At 40.9% G+C, this 23,966-nt stretch overlaps 2 protein-coding genes across 5 annotated transcripts; one reads left to right on the forward strand and one right to left on the reverse strand.

The window, feature by feature from the left end:
• Positions 1–1,070: 1,070 nt before the first annotated feature.
• On the reverse strand, positions 1,071–14,230 carry edem3 (ER degradation enhancer, mannosidase alpha-like 3). Of its 2 annotated transcripts, XM_062395213.1 has the most exons (21): positions 12,947–14,230; positions 12,807–12,852; positions 12,289–12,389; positions 12,104–12,143; positions 11,791–11,903; positions 11,534–11,687; positions 10,835–10,969; positions 9,387–9,492; positions 9,013–9,110; positions 8,284–8,409; positions 8,116–8,199; positions 7,786–7,869; positions 7,405–7,529; positions 7,054–7,225; positions 6,808–6,953; positions 6,548–6,692; positions 5,807–5,998; positions 5,366–5,531; positions 4,219–4,404; positions 3,761–3,808; positions 1,071–2,300 (listed from the first exon to the last, which is right to left on the reverse strand). In XM_062395213.1, exons 1-21 carry the CDS (start codon positions 13,033–13,035, stop codon positions 1,942–1,944), a joined length of 2,715 nt encoding a protein of 904 aa, XP_062251197.1. In that variant the 5' UTR covers positions 13,036–14,230; the 3' UTR covers positions 1,071–1,941. The 2 variants fall into 2 exon arrangements, with proteins under 2 accessions (XP_062251197.1, XP_062251198.1); XM_062395214.1 differs by lacking the exon at positions 3,761–3,808 and having other exon boundaries at positions 12,947–14,229.
• Positions 14,231–16,092: 1,862 nt separating this feature from the next.
• Positions 16,093–23,921, forward strand: npl (N-acetylneuraminate pyruvate lyase (dihydrodipicolinate synthase)). 3 transcript variants are annotated; one of them, XM_062395833.1, is made up of 12 exons: positions 16,093–16,232; positions 16,992–17,069; positions 17,287–17,360; positions 18,832–18,919; positions 19,022–19,079; positions 19,734–19,809; positions 21,738–21,830; positions 21,937–22,082; positions 22,373–22,419; positions 22,518–22,602; positions 22,702–22,741; positions 22,843–23,921. In XM_062395833.1, exons 2-12 carry the CDS (start codon positions 16,999–17,001, stop codon positions 22,983–22,985), a joined length of 921 nt encoding a protein of 306 aa, XP_062251817.1. In that variant the 5' UTR covers positions 16,093–16,232; positions 16,992–16,998; the 3' UTR covers positions 22,986–23,921. The 3 variants fall into 3 exon arrangements, with proteins under 3 accessions (XP_062251817.1, XP_062251818.1, XP_062251819.1); XM_062395834.1 differs by having other exon boundaries at positions 16,117–16,232; positions 16,978–17,069; XM_062395835.1 differs by lacking the exons at positions 16,093–16,232; positions 17,287–17,360.
• Positions 23,922–23,966: the final 45 nt, after the last annotated feature.

Below are 23,966 nucleotides of genomic sequence, written 5' to 3' on the forward strand. Positions count from 1 at the left end.
AAAAGTAAATTAATTTCAAGAATCACATAAGGTTTCACAATCTTAATTTATTAAGAGATGTAATTGGCCCATGCTGCTGAGTAGTTATATTAAAAAAGATTAAAAAGAAAGAATGTGCTTGACACAAATACATTTAAATCAGAAATCATTCAATCTTAAGTTGAAAGAAGGCAAACATTGTTTACAGTTCCCACAGCTACATAAAAAAAAGATGAACAAAACATTTCCTGTGTGGGGAGAAATAATATACCGCGAATAACACACGCAGTGCAATTCTCAGGTCTGTTTATTCATCATATGTTAATTTCATCTTCGAGTGTTTATTTCTTTTTCTCCTCATCTTTCTTGGCGTCGGGTTTAGAGCCTGTCTGGGAAGCCAGAGAACCCATGGCGATAAGGATTGCGTCATTGTTGGAATCGACTCCAGGAAGGTTTTCCAGGACGCTCTGGAGGAAATCTGGATCCTGCATAACCTCGTAGTCCTCCTCATCCCTGATGCAGATAATAATGTATTGTAACCTTTGCCTTTCAATACCATTAAATGAACGACTATAACTGTCTTGTATTCCTAACAAGTTGTTTTACTGTTGATATTTTAGGTGCATTTTGCTGAGGATATTGTGTAGCTTTAATACAGTAAAAAATATAGAAACCCTTTCCTGCTAATGTTTTATAAAAGCTTATAATGTGAAACTATCTCAAATCAATAGCTCAATATCCCAAAACAATGACTAAATATTTCCAAATTACAGTATCGTTAAATAGTGACACAAAATAATATCCCACTGTGTCAAAATAATGACTTGCTTACTCAAAATGTCTTGGTAAATCAAAGTAATGACTCACTAAACCATAATAGTAAATAAAATGACCTGGTAAATAAAAGTAATGAGTCAGATAATTAAAATTACTTACAATTCAAAAGAATGACTTTCTAACTCGACTTAAATGATTAAGTATCTCGTAATTTCCAGGTACTCTCATAGTTTCGATTAAATAATTTTGAATAAGCTTTCATCTTTTTTACTTTCAATATCAGAAAGGGTCTTCCGTGAAAAAAGTTCACCACCTTCCTCATTTCACACTCTTGATTTTTATTTAATTTCACCATGTTCATATATTGTCTTATTCCTGCTGTTTCCAGTCAGCCAGCAGGAACAGCATGACAGACAGATCACATAGCGACCCCCTGTGGCAGCCCGTGGGCGTGTAAACCATCCCACCGTGCTGCTGAGGGTGTGTCTGCTACACCGCGTGTGGTCCAGAGTTTGTTGGTTGAGAAGAACCAGAACCTGAGCGAACAGCACTACATCGTTTCGATCGCCACATCTCGACAAATACATATTTACACCGACAGATGACTTTATGCTGCTCCAGTGAGAGAGATTTGGTGTTGAGTTTGTCTGCCATAAAGCCATGAAAGAAACCTCCTGCAGCTGATTTGATGCCACAGATTCCCACATGAATCAACTCACATTAATACAAATGATTAGGCCAAAGGCCATGAGAACGGTTAATGAAACAATTAATCATCACGTTAAAATATAATTGGTCGATGGATGAATTAGTCAAGAGCACAGTTGTTGGACCAGCATTCATTTGAGCAAAGGGAGTCAGAAATGCATAGAGGCAATCGATGTGAGAAGTAATTTGGACACAGACTGATCCATGTCATTCACTAGGTTTTGTTATGACAGATTTAACAGCAACTGCATGATAAGGTGAGGTAAGAACCCTGGTCTCTCATCCATCATCTACCAGGCTAAAAAGAACTTTGTTATGGTCCAGAATTACAGAGAGTGCGCTGCCTTGGCACAAGGTACCGTCCACAGAGGGCAAGAGAAGACACAGTTACTTAGAGTTCATCAGACTGAGGCTGGGGTGACGATGCACTCCCTTCAGGAGGTCCTTCAGTCACAGGGTGCGGCCGCCCGACGACTGTCAGAGCTCATCCTTCTCCATCTGCTGGAAAGCCTCCAAGTCTTCCCGCCAATCAGCCAGCAGTTCGTCCACCGACTGGCTGCTCGAGTCTGTGTGGCCTTCAGCCTCGTCTCTCTTGTCAGAGTCTCTCTCCTCTTTGGGCTGAGGCGGATCAGCCGCCGCCTCGGTGGGACTAACTTCGGCTTCCGGTGGGATAACTTCCTCTGCGTCACTTGTTTCTTGTGATGGAGAAACCTCCTCCTGTGAAACAGATTCGTCCAGCTCCACCGTGCTCGTTTGTGTTTGGGTGGTGGATTCAAATGAGGTGGGCGTTGTTGCCTCAGTTAAGCAGTCCTCCACCGCTTCTTGCACATCCGCACCTGAAAAGGAAGCAGGGGTGAGATACTGAACTGTATACAAGAAGATGTGCCAGGACACACACACACACACACACACACAGCTCTTTCCCTCCAGTTCAGTCTGTAATCTATACAACATGCCTCCTGTAGTCATTCTGAGTCAAAAATAGAACAGTTTTCATCAAGACGTTGTCAACCATAACAGCATGATGCTGATGGTGAGTCATGTTTCCCGCAGGACTGAGCCTCTCTCACACAGCCGCACAACCAAACAGAGTCAACACAGAAAAGGAGTCTGGACAAAAATCTGTTCTATGAATTTGCAGGGATCTGGTTAAAAAGATCTGTTGTAGTTTGTAAAAGTGAAGCTGCTTCTTTGTCTGCCGAATATAAACATGTTAGATAACGAGTTTGTGCTTTTTACTGTGTTAGAGTTAAAGGACTACACCACGTGACAACAGGCAAGGACTGCAACAGCATAATTCAGGAACAGATAGGAACCCAACACTGATCATTAAGGCGTCACAGTGGCATTGTGGCTACAGCGTCTAACTGTAAATCACAGGATTTGCTGTCAGGTGTCTTTTTCAGACAGCTAGAGCCGTCTTGGTCTTCCTTTTATTTGTCTTGTTAGGTTATGTTGCAAGAAGCCACATTTCATTTCACTTTCTCTGCATCGTTTTCCCGCACGATTCATTTGACGCACATGCACGCAGACGGACGTCACTCTCAGCCAAGACAACTTCTGAGTAACTGGTTCACAGACCTTAGAGTGAAAGACAAGTCCTTGTGTGAAATAGAGAAATGCCATACATTCCACTTGCAGGTGCGCACACTACTGCAGCTAAAACTATGGTCTGACTGTCTGCATGGACGGTTACAAGTTCATGGACGATAGCACGCGGCAAAAAGTGCTGCAACTAGGGCTGTACACAGTAACGCAATGCAGCAATGGAGTAAAACCCCATGTTAGAGATCTTTTACTTTATTATGAGAAGTGTAAAAAAAAATTGGTTCATTATGAAACTGTGACAGGACAATTTTGAATTTGGTGGGCCGTTGAGGTCGAGATGATTATTGGGAAACAGTGCTTAGACATGGTGAGATAGGGCATTAACCTCTCACAGCAATCGTCTCTTAATGCTTATTACAATTACTTCTAAAAGTTTGCCATTTCTGATATCAATTACAGATGAATATTTAAAAAAAGTAAACGTAGAGCAGAGATAAGTATGGGTATATAAGTAAGAGACCTGTCATGAACTAAACTCTGAGGGGAAATTAAGAAAAATATCGGTTGACTGCACTAAACTTCCCCATCTTGCACAAACAGAGCCCCGTGGATAGAGAACATAGTGAGGAGAGGAGAGGTGGGGAAATTAAGGCATTTAAATATAATAGAGAAAATTGAGATTAACTCGAGGGAGCGTAAAACGTGCAGATAACAGACAAAGAAAGAAGGAAAGGAAGAGAATACTTACTGCCCTCAACAACACTGCCAGGACCAGGTTTACTTTTAAATATGGCTGCTGCTTTTCCAAATGGGAGAGGGTTATGTAAACAGAGGAGACACCGAGAAAGAGAGGAGAGGAAAGGCACTGTTACACTTCAACACACGGTACAGAGGGATTTGGCAGAATGCGTAGTAGAAAGAAAAGAACGGGGACGTGATATTGATTGGGGTGTTATTCTTCACCATGCACAATTAGACCCACAGCTGGTGGACGGCTCTGAAATGAGTCACGATCTCAGAGACTTCAAATAACGCCTGAATCCCTTCCGCTCATCTTTATTTTATAAAGCCCACCACATAATGGGGCGCAGTCAGTGAGGAGCTATTAGTACACCGATGTGATCAATCTTAACCAGAGAGATAAGAAGAATAGAAATAGAAAGAGCTCCAGCCATTAGGGAGGCATATGAAGGAGTAATGTCACACCTCGGTCTCTGGCTTTGTCGCTCAGCAGCACTTCCACCTCCCGGTACTCCTTCAGCGCCTCCAACAGGATGTTGCCCTCCTTGTGGAAGAGGAAGAGGAGAGGCATCGTGACGTCCTCTGTATTGCGGCCGTCCCCGGCCATCTGAAACAGGGGAGCCGTGTCACTGCTGCTGCCCTCGTTGTCGTCTGGGAGAAGAGAAGAGAAGAGAAGAGAAAGGGAGCAAACGAGGGGAAAGAGAGATATAATTAGTCACTCAATCGACAGACAGACAATTAACTGACAATGATATAGATCAACAATTCAATAATTAACTCCATTAACAATGATAGATGTGGCACTTTGACTGTTCCCAGCTTCTATGCTGAAAGAATTTCTTGTTTAGTTTTTTTTGTTCCGGTTGTCCCGGTCAGCCTGGGAGCTGTGTTGTTTGGGCCATTCGCCCCTGGTAGTGTCTCCCAAGGCAAAGTGGTCCCAGGGAGGGGCCAGAAAAAAAAAAACGTTCAGAACAACCTGATGAAACGGCGACCATGAAATTGGTTAACCTCGCTGAGAGATCACAAATACCGGCCGAAATTCATCTTTCCCTGTGGGGGGCTGGGCTCAGCCTTAGGAAGGAAGCTCAGAGTGGAACCACTGCTCCTCCAGGTTGAAAGGGGGACAGTTGAGATGGTTGGGGCATCTAGTTAGGCTTCCCTACCGGGCGCCCCTGGACAAACATAGAACTCGCTACAGAGATTACATATCCCATCTAGCCTGGGAACGCCTTGAGATAAGGAAGAGCTGAAAAACGTTGCTATGGAATCTCTTACTTTTTCCGGAGATACACGGAAGACAACGATTGGATGGATGTATAGGTTTGCGATTGTTTTTTACACAAAACAAATAATTTTAAGACATATCTACGTTGGTCATTATTCACGATTCAGAATAAAAGATTCATTGAAAATATGGTATCTGTTATGTTATCTTTTGTTAGTTAATCTGTTACTTTAATGTGAAAGAAGCTCTGCCTCATTATTATTATGTGATCAAGCAATGTGCAGAACCCTTTGACAGTCTGTCTGTCAAGATAATCCAATTATTGAGCGCTAATCTAGTCACTGAGTAGTCATCTTCCATCTTGTGCCGTTAGCTGCCTGCACTCACCGACGACTATGCCTCCGATGGCGCCGGCCTTCTGGATGTGTCGGGCCTTCTCTGCAAACATGCACTGACCCCTCTGGAGGATAGCGATGTGGCCCTGGACGTACTCAGCGTTTGTGATCTCGGTGCAGCCGCTGTAGGGTTCAGCCACAGTCACAAAGCCTCGCACCTGCACACAGGAGCAAAGAGGTTGATTTATTGTTCAGCGTGAAGGAACAAACATGTTATTATGTTGTGTGCACTGTCAGATACTACATGATCTCTTCTTGTGCTGAAACTGAGAAGTAGACGTTTCTTCAGTTGGAATTAGGAATATATTCCGCAAGAGGAAATTCCCTGTTCATAACACAAGATAACTAAGTGGTTCTCTTAGGAAAAACCACAGTACAAGTCAAGTGCCCAGTCTAAACCTGGCAGCTTAGTGGAGCTATAAAACCCACTCACCCCTGTGGAACTTTTGGACAGGTCTGTGCCAAACTGCGCTGGGCCGGCGGTCAGCACGACCCTGCCAAGGAACGGATGTGAGACGATCTGAATGGCTCTGGGAGGCAGCTGCTCTTTCTGCTGCTGGCTGGACAGCTCCATCATTTCCTGCATGAAGCGCACGCCGTCCTCTGCCGCTACTGCGCTCACTGCCTAGAAGTGGGCAAGACCAAGAGAGAGATCACTTTCAATTCAGGACAGAAGGAACACTATGGTTTTAAAGGTTTGGAGTTACACTTGAATACGTCTGCCGCAGTAGCCATAGGGCTTTACACATTTAAATGAAAGCAGCAGGAATAAGTAATTTAAAAGTATTGTAATGATGTATTTTATAACAGCATCATTATGACGTTGTATATACCATGTGATAATGAATAATTGGTCTCCTATCTTACTGATTGCTACAGTGCATTCTAAAAATAAGATAATGCATTTCTTGAATGATTGTGTCTACAGCCCTACATGCATATGCATACACATTTTTGCATATTTGTCATGCATGACAATATATTCTGACTTCACTGTGACATCAGGGCATCATTTATAAAATGATATCATATGGTCATCATGTGATGGGTAATCATTTTCTGATCAATATAAGCTTCAGATCATCTCTCTAGCCCGACTATTTGCAGATATATCTTGGGAAATGTGTTTTTCAAAAGTTGAGACATGTTTGTCCAAGGTGCTACATTGTTGTACCTGTGTAGCGTGTTGGACCAGTTGAACCCTGCCATCTTTCAGGTGGATGAGACTGACGCCCATCCGCCTCAGCAACTCCAGGTGTTCAGGGTTGTTTGCCATGAAGTCCTGAGCCCTCAAGGGAGGACGACCCATACCAGGCTCCCTGAGAGGAGGGTGAGGAGGAAGAGGACCAGGAAGTTAAAAAGTTGGACAAGCACTAATAGTTATATAATAAGAGCAAATACATGTCCTGGTTTATCTTGTATTTATGTACTTACCGGTAAGGAGCAGGACGGGGGCAGCTCTTGTCCACAGCAGTACGGATTGGTTCTCTCAGGTTACGAGGGTAGGCGGGGTCAGGAAACAAGAGGCGGGTGTTCGGGCAAGTCCAATCAAAGTTAGTATCATCCAGCTCCTCCTGTGACTGAAGTATGAGCATATGAAAGATGTTGTTAAAAAGCGAAACCTATTATTACTTTCAGATCTTTATTCCTTCGAAATTATAACTGTATAGAGTCGATTACCGTTCTGTTTGAGGAGGTAGAGTAAGAGTGAGGGGCGGCAGAGAGAGACAGAGGAAGCAGGTGGGCCTCAGTTGTAAAGATGTAGTCCTCCACGTCAAAGGGTATGTCCTCCACTTCAGCAAACAGGAGGAACAGGTACTTGAACATCTCAGCGAGGAAGAACGAGTCCATTCTGAGAAAAAGAGGTCCTGTGTGAAGTATATCTTTAAATGCCATAGTATTAAACAGATTTATACTCTTAAATATCAGTATTAGCCTAAGAAAATCAGAAATAGTTGTAATCAGTTCAATGCTTTACAAACTGTAATCTCATGGTATGTCAGTTATGGTAAAGAGAGTTTATATTCTCACCGGTCCTCGTGGCTTCCAGTGCGCACGTCCTTCATGGCAGCGAAGCCGCAGGGAACACGGGCGAAGCGATTGAGGTTGTCCAGGATGGTGCGACCGGCCTCCAGGTAGTAGGGGTCTCCTGTGGCCTTGGAGAACGAGGAGACGGCAATGTGGTCATTACAGAGGATAGCACAACAACTTTAAAGGAGTACGACTTTTCATTCCTAAAACAAGATGAATTTGCAGTCCTGATGCCCCATGAGAGTGTAGGCAAAGAAACTCAAGGTCAATCATCAAGTTGAGAGCATTTAACATAAATTGGTGCATGAAAGACCTTCACCTCTGGACTGTGGCAATGAAAAGAGCACGCCTGCAGCACGTCAAGCTTCCTTGATAAATTACCTTGTAAAGAAAATAGGTGCTCTCTGCAAACTCAGGCCTCAGGGGATGTTGGGCCCAGTGTACCCTGAAATCAGTAGTGAAGGCCTGTGGAAAAAAAAGGAGAAGGACGAACGGGTCAGGACACCAACTCAAACGTTGTAATTAGAACAGACAGAGCAACGGGAAATTCAGCAGTGTCATGGAAAATGGAGGTTGGTTTCCTATGAACCAGATTAAGCCAATTCGTCATTTGACTCTATTTCAATGACACCAAGTTGTTTATTGTCGAGCGGGTAGAACATGATATGAAGGTGTTTTGTTTGTAGTTAGTTACACAAAGAAACAGGTTACCTCTGGGAGGAAGTTGTGCTTCTTGGTAACTTGGTACAACATCTCGTGGGTCTCGATAGCAGGACGGATGTCTCCTTTCAACACCTGGGACACACACAATTATGTAACGTGAAACACAGTCCTCAACGGGTACAGTACAATCGTCACTTCACAGGTTCCGGTCTTAACCTGCAGTCCAGGGAAGAAGGCGAGCAGAGAGTCCATCCAGGTGCGAGCGGGAAGCAGAGGTTTGTGAATATGGACGTCCAGCAGCAGAGGAGGCTGGCTGATGTACTTCATTATGGATGCATAGTGCTGAATAAGAGAAATAGAAAGATTGATGAGGTTTTAAAACAGGCTGAGAAAATATCACCTGAGTAAGGTTTTGAAAAGGCCCGTCCTACATTTTTCAGTTATTTTCCTTCATTTAGTGTCATGTTGATTTTGCTAAGGTAAAGGATGCAAAGGCTGAAGTCTGCAACAAAGGGAGACTTCCATTCCACAAATAAAAACTTCTCCTGAACGCTGTTAATCAACTTGTTTGCATTTATGGCCACTTTTGGTGAAGCATCAACCTCACCAAGTAAAATGCAACATGATCACCCAGTTGCTTATTTGGCTCTACGCCTTTGTAACCATAGATCTTGATCCGGAGGCCTCTAGTTAAGGGGCATGGCATTTCCAACACACTTTGAGTGGTCGACCAATCACATCACAACGGAATTTAAGCCTTTTTTATTTAGACCCCAAAAATTATGACCCTGTAAATGCTTGTGTTCGAATGTGTAAGGTGTGGAACTACACAGAAACCTGATATGCACAAATGGAAAATGCCCCCGTAACAAAATGCTATTATGCACAGAGAGGTATCAAATAACTCTTGCAGCACTGTGTGTGTGTGTGTTTGTGTGTCCTTACGATATTGAACCGCTGCAGAAAACTGTCATCTCCCAGGAGGATGTAGGCCTTCAGTAGGTATTCATAGTATGAGTCAATTCCTGCTCCGACTCCACTGTCTGGAGACACACAATCATACGTTACCTCATAAGACAGGGGAAATCACATGACAGACTAATGTTCGGTTTTCATTATCTCACTCCTTGTAGTCAAATCTTCTCTTGAGACCCAAAGACTCATAGCTGTGTTCTTAATGTTCACTCTCCCCTGGTCGGGGCTCTTCTCTTGTTTCTCCCCCCCCCCCATCTGCCCTGTTCTTCATTCACACCTTCCTCCGAACTGTCAATCACGTATGTCATTCTTCCTCTCTCTTCCAAGTCCCTCTCTTCTCTCACCTCTTCGGACCCACTCTCCAGAATGGATGTTGATGGTGGTTCCCACCAGATTGCTGTTCCTCTGTCTCTTCTCCCACAGAAAGTCCATAGCTCTCCTGGCATGGGCCTGTGTGAGAGGAAAAGTGCACTCTTGATTAAAAGTAAAAAAAAAAATCTGCAGTAAATGTCCACTGTGGCAGTGATTACAGTGATTGACTATGTGCTTGCTCAGCAATCCCAGGCTCTAAAATGGGAGCGCAGGGGAAAATAATGAACTTTTTCACTAATAGATAGTTGTAATGATAGTTTTCATTACATTGGCTTGAATAAAATTTACAAGGATAAAACAAAGCTCTTACTTTTTTAAACAGCCAAAATAGTTTATTCTATTCCACCTCAGGAGATTTACATTAAGAGGCCTGTATTTCAGAAGGCATTTTGAAAAGTCTCATAGGAAAACCAAACCTGTGAATATGATTATTGGTGGTTGAATTGAATTTGTTTGTTCGAGTAACTACTAACCCCAAATCTAGCTTATAAGAAATGCATGAAACGCAGGGGGAACATTTATTTTTCAGTAATTCCTAAAGATCCTAATAGTAAAGGGATGATAAAGGAAGGAATGAAAACAAAAATAAAGGGAATAAAAAACTGTGATGAGCAGCAATTTCAAATCTGTGCTTGAAAAGGTCCAGTGTGTAGGATTTAAGCAAAAGTGATCTATTGGCAGAAATTTGAAAGATAATAATCCCTGTGATGTTTTCACTCGTGTGTTACCCTGAGTACTGTACATGAGTACGGTTTTCATCCCTGAGTCCAAGTGAGTGTTTGGGCAAATAATGAATAAATCCCCCCCCCCCAGGCATTCGTGAGATATCATGTTCACGAGAATGAGATGGAAAGATTGATAACCTGAAATCACAAAGCCTACTGCCTCGGCTGTCGTCACCATGGAGTAACAATATAATCCCAAAATGTTACCTGGATGACACATAAAGAAAGATGAGCCATTTGTGAGGTGTGGCAGGTCAGAGCTGATAGGGGTGTCTTCAAAGCATTCTAATAATTTAACAGCTAACAGCTCTTTGACAGTGGTGACAAGTGAATGACAAGTTTCAGCCAAGAAATTATTACAGGAGAATAAAAAAGGAGTTAAAATGTTTGTATTATAACAGTGCTGTTGGTTAATAATGAGTTATAGTCTAAAAAGTGAAATCATTTTAGCCAAGAGATTATAATATATATATATATATACACTTATTTGCACATCAGGAAAAAACAGTTTCCATTGAAGTTTAATTGGGTAAACCAATATTGTGATTGTTGATATTTCCATTGTGTCACTCATATCAGTGCACCATTCAAGTCGATATAAAGAGATTTAAAATAATAAGTGAAATACATAAATTACAACATATTAATGTGGGTGTATGAGAGGGTTGGATCATTATCTGATGAATGTGTAATACCTCAAAGACAGGATCCCCAGTGAAGCGACTTAAGGCAGCAAACTCCAGGATCATGGTTCCTGCACACGCGGTGCAAGTGTCCGTTTCTGTGCCCGTTCTCGACAAAGGACCACTGACACCAAATTTCAAGTTTACCTGTGGAGCAGAAAAAAAACGTAAACAAAAACCGTATCTTAGGAGGCACATTGGTTTTGAGAACAGTTCTGTGTGAACACTGATCAGCCGTCTGCGTGCAGAGCGGTGGGGCAGAGACTGACAATTTGTAGCAATGATCGGAAAAAAAATTGGCGGCGTTTGTAAATGTCAACTTGTCACATTACAACCCTCGGAAAAGGCATTGACTCAAATTTGATCAATTTTAAATATATATATTATATAAATCTACTTTCATTTTTTTTCGACAGACAGACTTTGACCGTGTCCAGAAATAGATCCATCATAAATTGAATCTACTTAATAAGTCAATACCACAAATATAAATGTTTTCTCTTTGAAGCAGAACAATCATTGTCATGAAATAATACAACAATATTCATATCCATATTTTAAAACATGAACATAAATAGCACACAAGTCCTGTATGTATACAATTCTTGATAATACATCCCATTTTATATGGTTTGCAGTATGTTTGGATTTGCTTCTTGCCTTAACAAACGGAATCAGAGTCTGTGTATTTAGTGTGTGGGTCTGACTCACCCGGGGGTAAGGCAGGCCACTGGTGGTGTTGAACGCCGGCAGCAGCCGGAGACCAATGTCTTTGGCCATATGTAAGAGCTCATCCTGGTACCACTGCATGTGCTGACCGCCCTCCTTCAGCATCACAGCCATGGAGTGTCCTCCTAATAGACCACTGAACACAATAACAGGGGAATATCAGTACAACATAATCCATGATTTCTTCTCTAAAATATATGGTGTATTTTCCATATGTTGATAGTTCAATCCAATCTCACCCGAGGACTCGAATGTTGGTTTCAAAAACCGACACCACTATGTCGTTATCCAGCCTCACATCTTTTAAGACTCTCCTCACTGCAACCTCGAACTCGATCGTCTTATTTAGAAGCTGGCAATGACAAACAGTAAATGATTATAAAAGTTAGGCTGAATTTTAAACCTGTTTACAATCTAAAAGTGAAAGAAAGTACAATGGATTATGTTCAGAATAATTTATGATCAAGTGTTTAACCAAGGAACTTGTTAATTTTTAACCAGTAACATTTATATTCCTTCAGACTCCCAGAGTCAAATAACCTATATACTCACCACCAGAGTATCCAGAGTATCTATGAGGGTCAGAGAGAACCTAAAATATACAGAAAATAATAATTAACCAAAGGTGCTTAAGAAAATGCTTGAAACCTTTTTGACTGAATGATTGTTATTCAGCATGTATTAGTGCAATCTGCGCATTGAGAAAAAACAAAGAGCTGGTGCAGTACGGTACTCACTTTCCCAGAGCGTCGTCTACGTCACCTCGACTGGGCTCAAGCCCTCGTACTCTTCCTCTACACGTCAGAGGCATCAGCTCATCTGCTGGGTAGGCGTGGTCCTGGCAAACACAAACAAACATGCTTTTAACGCCTTGATCTTAAAATACACACGGAATGAGACATGAAATACTTTTTGAGTGTCGTTAAAACGTCAGCAATTTTTCTTCATTGCAACAGCTACTCTTTCACCAGATATAACGTGATATAAATACAAAGAAAACACAAATATATTCAAGTATATGGTGCTTAAATATAAGTAATATACCCATTTCTATGTAAATGTAAACATAAAGGAAAATCTGGTCTGGATTGTTTATTATTGGCAAACACACGCTGATGATGATATGTCAGTGAAAGGCTCATATCGACCAACACATAAATCAGTTCAGCTCTAGAAGATTAGTCCTGAATTTGGTTAGGCAGCACAACAAATACCAAGGTATTGAATTCTTTCTTTCTTTCTCTGGAGAACTTACCATGTAATTCTGATATGCATGGTCAAACATCTCAACCACTTGATTCCTTTAGTGAAGAGACAGGAGAAACACACACCAGTCAGGATATTATTTGTCCTCAAATTCATTTCCAGAAGGTCTGAAAGTTTTTCGGAGCTCACCTCAGCCTGAGCTTCTCCTCTCGGGACATGGCCTGTCCGAGGCTGCACAACGCTCCACTCAGCATCAGGAGGAACAGAACAGGCGCCATCGTGGTGGATGGGCAAAGACCACAGCACTCAACAGCAGCTTGGCTCTCAGTTAGTCAGTCACTGAGCAAATATCTAGTCATTACCACGGCCCTAACCAAACAGCACCAAATAACGAAGACACAGAGGAACCGTAAACCTACTGCTTCCCTTTTGAGTTATACATCATCTTCAGTGTTAATAGACAGCATCTGAAATAAATCCTAGTTTTTTTACTAAAGAACAAATCTTGCCTCTCACTCTCCATCTGTGTCTCTCTCTCTGCTGTCACCTACAACAGGACTGTGGCTGATGAGCGTTTGTATACATCAGTGGAGCTCCGTGGCACAATCTGTGCACCCACACACGCAACTTAGGAAATCCCTTTTTGCAGGAATGTTATTTAAAGTGACCAGATAATTAAGTATCACTGATGTTGCCCTTATCTCGAAGTGCGAGGTTGCTCCCAGTCCTACTCCCAGCAGGTTGCTCTGTCACACCTGTTTACTCTTCCACGCTCTGACCCGGACCTATCCCGACACGGGACACGGTGTGTGACACGTTGCAATGATAAAGAACAACATCACGTAACCGAGCAAACCCGTTTAGTGGCATGAACCCAGTGATCGGAGTATGACAAATGGCAGTGACCGTATTGTCAGCGTTTGTCAGATACAGTGATCGGGGAGATTAAAACGTAGCAGCATTCAAGATACCGCATCATCCTTTAGACCAGTTGTTCAAACCAACAAAGCGAGCAGCGCCGTGTTACCTTCCCTTGTCTTATTTGTTTACGACCCCGGTCCTCATGTCGTTTACTTAATCTACAGTCCACAGCAGATTAATCGCCAAAAGTCCAGCTCTTATAACCTCCCGGTCATTCAAGCTCCTGTTGTGTCCCCTTTGTATTTTAGATATAAAGTTTAAGATTTCCTCCTCTGATCTATTTTCCTCCGTCACCTAACCAGACAAGAGCCGCACCAGTCACTTTGTAGTCAGCCAGTTAGCTAGCTGTGCTAACTAGCCGAGCTGGTGTCCGCGGACAGACCGACAACACAACACAAATCAACCAAAACTACGTCCATCGTGGAACCGCGGGCCTGTTCGGGAGGTTACCAATGCTCTTTGGGTGTGGAAGGAATATTTTAGCCGTAAGCTGTAGTCTGGCCGAGCTAGCAAGTGGGATACTCGGATGCCCCGATGAAAACGTACACAACATCCGCTTCCTGTTTGCAGATGCAAAGACGCCCTGAGTTTTGCTCGTCAGGCATCATTTTCTTAGCAGGCTGATAATCAAATAACCTGTGCTTCGTTGAGATGCGCAGATTTGACTCCCACCGTAGTGGAAGCTGTTTATTACGCGCTTTTAATATAATTATAAGAATAAACTGTTATTTTATGGCTTTAGATGTGGGGACACAACCAGGCTGAAGAGTTACCTGAAGGAACACACGTGGAGAAACAAAATCCCTTGCCCGATCAGACCCGCCCATTCTCACCAGTGTTGCCTTTAGTGGTGGCTCTGAAAGCTCGGAAAAATACCATTCAGCGTCTTTAGAGAATCCAGGCCATTACATTTTTTGTAATGATTAAACAAATTAAAACTATGATGAAAAACATCTTTGAGACTATATATACTTTCAAATGATACAACTGCAAATCCTATATTTATTATTTCAGTCAGCAAAGTCAATGATGTAATTAATATGCAGAGTTAACATGTCATTTAAAATAAAATATCAGCTTTCCGTCAAAAAACTTTAACTTGACAAGTGAGGCAGCTTTATCATTTGTAAATAACACAATTCAAGATGAAATAACTATTTTTGCTTAACATTATTGCAGTTGTGTAATTTCCAGTGGTGCAAATGTTTAGACTCACTACTGTGTGTGTGTGTGTGTGTGTGTGTGTGTCTGTGTGTGCGTGCGTGCGTGCGCGTGTGTGTGTGTGTGCGTGCGTGCGTGCGTGTGTGTGTGTGTGTGTGTGTGTGTGTGTGTGCGTGTGTGTGTGTGTGTTTGTGTCTGTGTGTGTGCGTGTGTTTATGAATCAGCACTTCTCTGATGGGAGGAGTTCAAACAGGTTATCAGATGGTGTGGTGTATTATGGTGTTATTTAACCGTCCTCACACGGTCAGTGATGTGTAAAGATTCTCCTGTGGTGGCAGCTCAACTCTGTACATAAATCAATGTGTGGATTCAGATGGGTCAAAGTCAAATACAGTTTGTTTTGGTTTCATCAGTTATTATTTGATAATATATTGGAAACCCAGGCTAAATGTTCTAATGTGAGCTGGATAGGTCCTTTCATAACAAGAGGACAAACCATTCTATATCTACTAATTTCACTCCATTCAACGCAAAGATGTTTTTTGCATGATGACCATATCAACAAATATCTGTGTCCTAAAACCATGGACTGTAGGCCTATATATTGTATAGGTGGACGACATGACCGCTCCCCAAAAGTGAGGCCAACGCCTCTTGAGCACCATCTGGTGGCTGGTTGCAATATAGGACACAAAACCCACCTCCTTGATGTTACTGGAAAGAGAGATGGACTAAATTCAAAATACAAGTGAAATACAATTTTCTCAAAATTAGTTTTCTACTAATTTATTTGGTTCTCGTCACACTAATGTGGTTTAAGCCTTTTCTTGAAAGTTTGGCTTAGTTATTTGATGCTATGTAAACAAGGGAAAACGTCATGATTGACAGCTGAGACTGATTCACGATCGGCCAGTGTCAATGTCTTGACAGTGGTCGTAAGTGGAGAGGTGTCGTCCATCTTTTTATACTTTCTATGGAAGTACTGTTACTCGATTCCCTCCCTCGGGGAACAAGGGTTACAAGCATAACCTCCATGTTGTTGTTTGGTCAGCACATTGTCATAATAAACTCATTTCAACCTTTAAACATGCTGCAAATTCATCGAAAACAGAGTCTATGTCTTCAGAGGGGAGGTGGTTACTTCCTAATTCTTAACTAGAGGAATTGCATTTTCATATCTGCTCATTTTCTTGCTTTTTTAAACAATTGACTACATTTCCCATGAAGCCTTGCGGCATCACTTGACTCTTCACATTTTTTCAAATGACGAGCACGTCAACAAATCCTTGTTTCCTGGAAATCAAGATAAAACCGGTAACATGCAACTTCCCCAAAAGTAAAACGTTGTCCTGAACGATGTCCTGAACGCACGGAAGGAAAAGACGTCTCTCAGGTAGGACCTCGTTCACATTGAACATTTGTTTTTCCTCGTTTTCAACGGTTTATTTTTATTTCCTCTTTATTGGTAGATGGAGGTAAGTCCACACACGTCTGTTAGTGTTTACTCACCGTGTAGCCCTCAGGTAAATGTGCAACAGTGCTGCAAGTTTGTCTTTCACCGTCAGCTTAGTTAGACTTTAAATGTTCACACAGGACTGATAAATATCTCTCTGTCTATCTGTCTATCTGTCTCTCTTTCTATCTATCGATTTATCTATTCATCTATTCATCTATTCATCTATTCTCCTATTTATCTATTCATCTATTTATCTATCCGTCTATTTATCCATTAATCTATTTATCTATCTATCTATCTATCTATCTATCTATCTATCTATCTATCTATCTATCTATCTATCTATCTATGTGTCTGTCTGTCTTTCTTTCTACCTGACTTTCCATCTTTCCTTCTGACTTTCTCCCTGTCTTTGTTTCTCAGGTAGCACTTCTTGTCACTTCAGACTTTTTCCAAGTCGTATTTCTCACAAATGTTTTTCTTAAGTGTGTTTTAATCTTCTGCTTGAGATCATCCACGCACATGAAAATGTGTGACATGCCCAGATGCCGATAATTGCACAACTAGCAACTAAACAGGGGGGGGGGGGGTCTGAAACAATGTCTGCAAATGTGCTGCCGATTAAATCCTCATCTGTACGTTTCCTCCAGACTTTTGTTCACTGGTGTATAACATTTAACAGTCCTGTTGTCATAGGTGAGTCATGGCTCCAGTCGCGCACAAAAAGCTGACAGGACTTGTTGCAGCTACATTCACTCCGTTCACCCCCGAAGGGTAAGAATCCATTTGACACCACTTCCCCTTTGTCGGCTGTTTTTCCAGAAATCCAGCTATGACTGATGTATTTCGTGTGAAAGTGTGCTCTGATTCAGCTCCCCTGTATAAAAAACAAATTCTAAGTGAGAAGTGAGTGTGATGACATTGTTGCCGCAATACATTCCAGTAGATCTGGAGCACTACAGCATGTTTAGTATTCTTTTTGCCAAAACAGTGAAGTCAACATATCAGAGATTGGACCTTATATTGACTACTTGAAAGAGAAGCAAGGTGTAAATAACTTGTTTGGTAAGTTTACATGTGGATTCTTCTTTTGATATTTGTCTGTGTTCCCACCTGAATCCCTCATATCGCATGTTTTGCCTTGTTGGTCTGTCGACATAGTTCATGTGTTGTCCCTCTTTTCACCATATTAACCTGTATTCTTAGGTAGAGAAGAACAAATTAAGTGACAGGGAGTGTTGGATACTACACTTTAGGTTGGAAATATCAACCCTTGGTCAATTAGATACTTTTGTGCTTTTGGATTCCACATACTCTACCAGCAATTATGTAAAAAATCTATAGTAATAAATGTATCTGTGAAGTAAATTTATGAAATATGAATACATTTAAATCACATTTCCTTTCGAGGTGGACGAGGAGGTCCAAAACCCAAAGTTATTAGGTTTATTATTTCTTTAAAATCTATAAGCAGCAATCGTTAATTTTAGTTTGAAGGCAAAACCATTAATTATTGAATTATAAGCTAATAAATCTGACAATGGTCATCATGGGTAGTTGTGTGACTCCTTGTTGATTGCCAGTGTTGTGTGGCAGTATGTTGTGTGCTTTACCAAACAAACCAAACCGGGCACCACATCAACAAATGCAGCTCTATAGCGCCATCAGCGGGAAAAAAAAATGCACAGGGTGCCTTCACATTTAGCTAGATAATATACCAAACTCAGTTTAGCTGTTATTATAAAATATTGCTGCACTACGTCAAGTTTTTTGCTTCCATTCAGTTACATATAAACACAAAAAACATTGTTATGATGTGTTGATCTCACCTTTGTTCATAGTAGCGTGTTGCTCTTCAGCTAACACTGCTTTATCTGTCAAACATGATTACATTGTTTTGTCTCGAGGTCTGTTTGGAATCAATCTGTTCCAAATGAACAACTGACCTTCCAAAACAAACACTTTGTGTCACTTTTCTCTGAGTTTGTCGATGTTTGTCAATTTCACCTCCTTTAATCAAGTCTCATCAGTGTTTTCTTGTGTGTTAAACGGCACTCATGATTCATGTTAATTTCCCACTGTGCTCAAACTCAATGATGAGTTTTCTCCTCGTACTGACACGTGTGTTTCCTTCTGTCCCTCATCCTTTCTTGTATGTTCTTTCTAATCTCACTGTCATTGTCTGCATCGCTGCTCATTAGGCTTAAAAATGTTTGGTCCTGGTAAATATTGCACTCTCAGGCCTGGTGGTTTCATCCACTTTGGCCAAACCCACCATCTTGTGGGACCAGGTAGGCTAAGCTCGGATATGTAGGTTAGGTTAGCATCTTATTTCTAGATACAACATGCATTTGCTTTGCTTTATCGCTCTTGTTGTATTTGATTATGTATTACTTAAATGTAGAATTTAATTTTGTGAGTGCTGATTCATTAGAGGCAGATTCAGGTCAGATTTTGGTCTTCTTTTATTTTTCCTTAAAGAAAGTTTGCTTTATACTTTTGTGAGTAAATAAGACAAGACTTTGCTTGTTTACAGTCAATGGCACTACCGGAGAGAGCATGTCTCTCACTGTTACAGAGAGGAAGATCCTGGCTGAGGAGTGGTGTCTAAAAGCCAAGGGCAAGTAAGTCGTCACACGCCCTCTTCATCAGGACATTTGTCCATATCTGCAAAATAAAGCTGATTGTGAAATTCATTTTTGACATGTGCTTGCATGTTTCCACAGAGTTGATCAGCTGATTGTGCATGTCGGCTGCATGAGTCTAAAAGATACCCAAGAACTGGTGAGTTGTAACCTTTGCTGTAGAAATCAAAACGACACATTACTAAAAAGAAGAACACGTGTTCTTCATAAATCAAGACCACTAAGTATAAACCAGGCTTATAATAGTAAATCAGACTTATTTCTAAGAACTGTTTCATAGAGCGTAATTATATAGGTCTATTATTAACAATGAAATGTATCCCTCCAAATTAGTCTGAGGCTAGTTTTCAAGTTTACAGCTTTACCTTAACCAGGATTAAAGATTAATCTGCTCTAAAACACAGTTTTTATGGGTTTCAATAAGTAGATGCACTGCAGTTACACATAAATCAACAAATACAAAACAAATGTTGTTGATATTTTGTTTTTCATGACATATAATGTAAGTTTTCTTATAAAAGAATGTCCAAGTGTATACATGTATTAACAAACACCGAGAGTGATAGAATATTAAAGAGACAAAATGTCAGATGTGAACTCTATTAATAAACCATATATATATCTTGTCGCTCTGTGGTCTTTTATTCCATTGATATACAAATTACTCTGCCTCTTTATTGGCTTGAGCCTAGCTTATGTAAAATGGTATGATTTGAATCAGACAAAATTAGACATATTGAGTTGGTGCCATGGAGAAAATTTCATGTCTCTTCCACTTTTTCTTCATCTCCAGACTCGTCATGCTGCAGATATCAGGGCTGATGGGATAGCAATCATTTCCCCCTCTTTCTTCAAACCAAGAAGTGCAGGTATACACATATGTTGTGGGAGAACAGGAAAATGTTCATGATTTAGGCTGAAAGGTCATATATACAATGCAAACGTGTCCCACCACTTACTTATTGTATTCACACGACAGCTGTGTATAATCCAAGAAAACTATTTATTTTTCTTTAGGTGAATACATCTACCTAAGCATTTTATATTGGGCATGGTGTTGTTCAACTAATTTCCCTTATTCTAATCAAATAAATAACAATAATTATAATAATAATGTTTCCCCATTTCGTGTGGCACATGTCTAACTGGTTTAGCGTACTAATATGCCAGCTCCTCATAGGCTGCCCAAAGTGAACTATAAGCAAGATAGAAGAGGTTTCAGCGACTCCTTCGCCGCTAATAAGGAGCTTTGGTCCCAGACGTGGATCCTGCTTGTCTGTGATTCAGGAAACCCAGAGAGAAGGGCAGAGTCACCCAATACATGTATACTAGCTAGAAATGGATTGTCCTGACCCATGGCCAGTTTCATTCGTTGTGAGCTTGGTCCGATAATTTGATGCTTCCTTTAGCTCATGACACAGTTTGAGACAATACTGTGTGATATGAAGAAATAATCATTTCTGGATTATACCTAGTGTGTGTGAAATCAATGTGTAATCCTTCATAGTTGGGTTTAGCAGATGTCAGTAAATTTCAAGTCCCTTGTGTCATTCTATCATGACCCTAACAAACCTTAGAGTGGGTAGATGTGGAGGTGTTTGTTCAGTTAGACTACCACTCCCCTGCTGGTACTTGTCCCTTATGACACATTTGCCCAACCCACACACACACAATAGCACAGCCCTGTGTACTTTGATCTGTTGATATGTTCTCTCTTGTATGAATGCCCAAAAGACAACAAGGGGCATAATGTTCCCTTTTTGCTCATTGTTCAATGTGCAGAAAGTTGCATTAAGTCCTTGTTGGGTAGTTATGGAGGGTGGGAGGGAAGGGGCAGTGGCTTAGAGGTAGAAACTGTCCTTGAGCCTTTTGGTCCTGCATTTCACACTCCAACACCGTCTGCCAGATTGAAGGAGTGTGAAGAGGTAGAGCTCGGGGGGGGGAATTGAGAAGCTGTAGTTTACACTAGAATGAACTATAAAACAACAAGAATAAACAACAATAAAATAAACACTTAATCAACATTTTGGTCACTAAGTTTGATAGTGATGAGATTATTAACATTAAACCTTCAGTTATTCCTCCCTAGGATAAACAATATCATGAACAGAGATCAACCTGTCATCTGTGCATATAGGGGCCTGTGGTGAATATATCAATGCAAAACTTGCTACAGAGGCAAATTCACATATAGAGTATATTAAAAGTAGTTTACACACAACAGAGAATTTCCTCAGGTTTACACTAGAATGACAGGCAGTAAAGCACACTCATCTGCTCAGGCACAACAGTCCCCTTAAATTCTATTGAGCTGCACCAAGCAGATATCAGTCCTGTCGATATGCCTGATCTTTTTTCCATCAACGTGGTAAATCTGTGAAAATGTCAAAACAAACCAACAAACGGGGATGGAGATATAACCTCCTAGGCTGATTTAATTAGAGAAAATGGGTGCAGACCTATTATGATGTAGTAACATTAAATGAAGTCACACCATTGACCTAAACCCCATTAGTATTCTCTGAGACGGTGGATGTTTGTTTCTCTATAAAATGAAATACATGACCAGACTTCTTTACAGAATCGTATCGATCTAAACTCAACTTGTAACAAACACATTTTCATCTCCAATTTTTATAGTAATCAAAGTTCAGTTTGACGCTATAGAGTCGCCTCAATCCTTTTACAGAAAGATGGTCTCTTTTTTAACTGTTAAAATGCCTTGCAGGAAGTAGTTTCAACATTTTGACTTTTAACGCTTTTCATGTTGTATTTGTTCCTTCTCACTTTGCTCCAGATGTGCTGAGGAAGTTTCTCCATGAAGTCACTTCAGTTGCTCCAACCATGCCTGTCTATTACTATCATATTCCATCTGTCACCGGTGTTGATGGTCAGTGCTACTGATGACTTATTTTGCTTAATGTTGAAAAGCCTGTGAAAGGTTTTGACTGATGTCCTCCTCACTGACTGGGACCTGGTCTGTTTGTTTGTATCAGTGCTGGGGAGGGATGTGTTGGAAGGTATCGAGGAACTCATTCCCTCCTTCAGTGGAGTCAAGTTCTCTGGCAGTGACCTGATGGACTTTGGCCAGTGTGTCAGCTACAGTAAGCCCCACTGGTCATGCCTCTACGGTGTGGACGAGGTCAGTCTTCTCTCCTTCTGGTTTTATGAAGCCATGACAGACTATTAGGGCCACTTAAATGAAAAAAACTTGGAGATGTTCAGAGCAAAGTTGGTGTTTTTCAAGAATTAAGTTATATTTTCTCGCAATGTGAAATTCTAGAGGAGTTATAATGCCTATTATGACTTTTCTAATTAAAATACCTATTTATTCTCAAAATCTCCAATTCTTTTAATATGGCCCTAAAACGATGTCTTACTGACTCCAACCAAGAGCCAAGCTAAAATAATTTATATCTAATTATTCCACAGCAACTGCTTGCAGCCCTGGCTATGGGAGCACACGGAGCGGTTGGCAGGTCAGTTTGTGATCGTTTTTTTTTAACAACCCTTTTTATTCTCTCACGCCCTGGCTAGTTGTTTACATATATCTTCTTATTAATATCTCTGCATACAGCACGTATAACTACATGGGAAGCCATTTCAAAGAGCTCATGGCAGCGTTTGAGCAAGGCGACCTTGTCCAAGCCAGAACAATACAGGTACCATCCATCACCCCGTTGCTGGTCACAACCTCTCATTGGACATTTTGACATTGACTTTGTTGATGTCTGACATCGTTGTTTCCTTTCCATGAACAGTTCAAGATGCAAGAGCTTATCAGTTACGCCAAGAAACTTGGTGAGTGATGGTCGTGTGTATCATGATGTTTTTGTTAGTTAATATAACTCTGCACTAATGCTTTTGGACTTATACTGAAGCTCCTTCATTGTTGTTGACAGGTTTCGACCTGGGAGTGAACAAGCAGCTGATGATCGAGTTGTCAGGCCTGTCTCTGGGGCCTCCTCGACTCCCCGTGATGCCTTGTCCTCCGAGTCTAGCCCTGTCCATTGTGCAGAAATATCACAATCTTTTCCCTAAATAATGATTTGTTGATTGACACGTTAAATCCCGCTGTCACCTGACCGTCTGTCCAACAGCAGAAATTCTGAATCTGACGTTCACACTTTGCCACAAACCTTTCCATTATGTAAGCTAAATGCTGTAATTAATTGGTGCTATACAAATAATTCCAGGAGCACAGTGAGAAAAAAAAACAATTCAGGGTTGGGTATATTTTTTATCAATCCAAAATGATCTATGCAACAATTAACAGCTTCTAAATGGCTGGAAACGTATATATATAATATACACTTAACTACTGCAATAAAAAACATTCATGGGACTTTTGTCCTTTGATTATTCTCCCATTAATTATATACTATTTTATGGGCATTATATGTTGACAGTTCCTTTTCAAGAGTTATTTTTCTTTTGATTGGGAAACATCTTCTCTATTAACCAGTACTGTAAACACAGCATTTATCATTGATTATGGTTGATGAAGTTTGAAGTAAAACTAACTTCCATTGCCTGGGGAAATTTAGGGAACCCAGGACTGTCATAAATTAGCAGTATTATTTCCCAGTTCTGTGCAATATCGCTGAATCTCATTTCTGGAATTCAAAGCACACAAAGACTCCTTTTGTTGAAAACTTTTTTTTGACATGAAAATCCCAGTTTTGGAAAAAAAAACAGAACGTGAGTTGACCTCATCAGGGGGAGGCTGAAGGAGCCAGAAGGAACATTAATACACAATAAACCAGGTTTCATATATGAACTGTCTGACACTCCAGAGACTAGATAAATATAAGTAGTTACAAGGAGCGTTAAATGCTGATAAATGATATTCAGCCCTTGTTTGTTTGTTGTTATTAAATGTAAACTCTCTAAAGGGAAATGTGTTCAATGTAGTTCATTTGCAATATGATAAATAATCACAAATGACTGACTGTTAACTAAACTGATCCGTTTGTTTGTACACACTGAGTCATTACTACATGTGTGCATGTGTGCGCATGTGTTT

The sequence above is a fragment of the Platichthys flesus genome, chromosome 9 (genome assembly GCF_949316205.1).
Source record: "Platichthys flesus chromosome 9, fPlaFle2.1, whole genome shotgun sequence".
NCBI lineage: Eukaryota > Metazoa > Chordata > Actinopteri > Pleuronectiformes > Pleuronectidae > Platichthys > Platichthys flesus.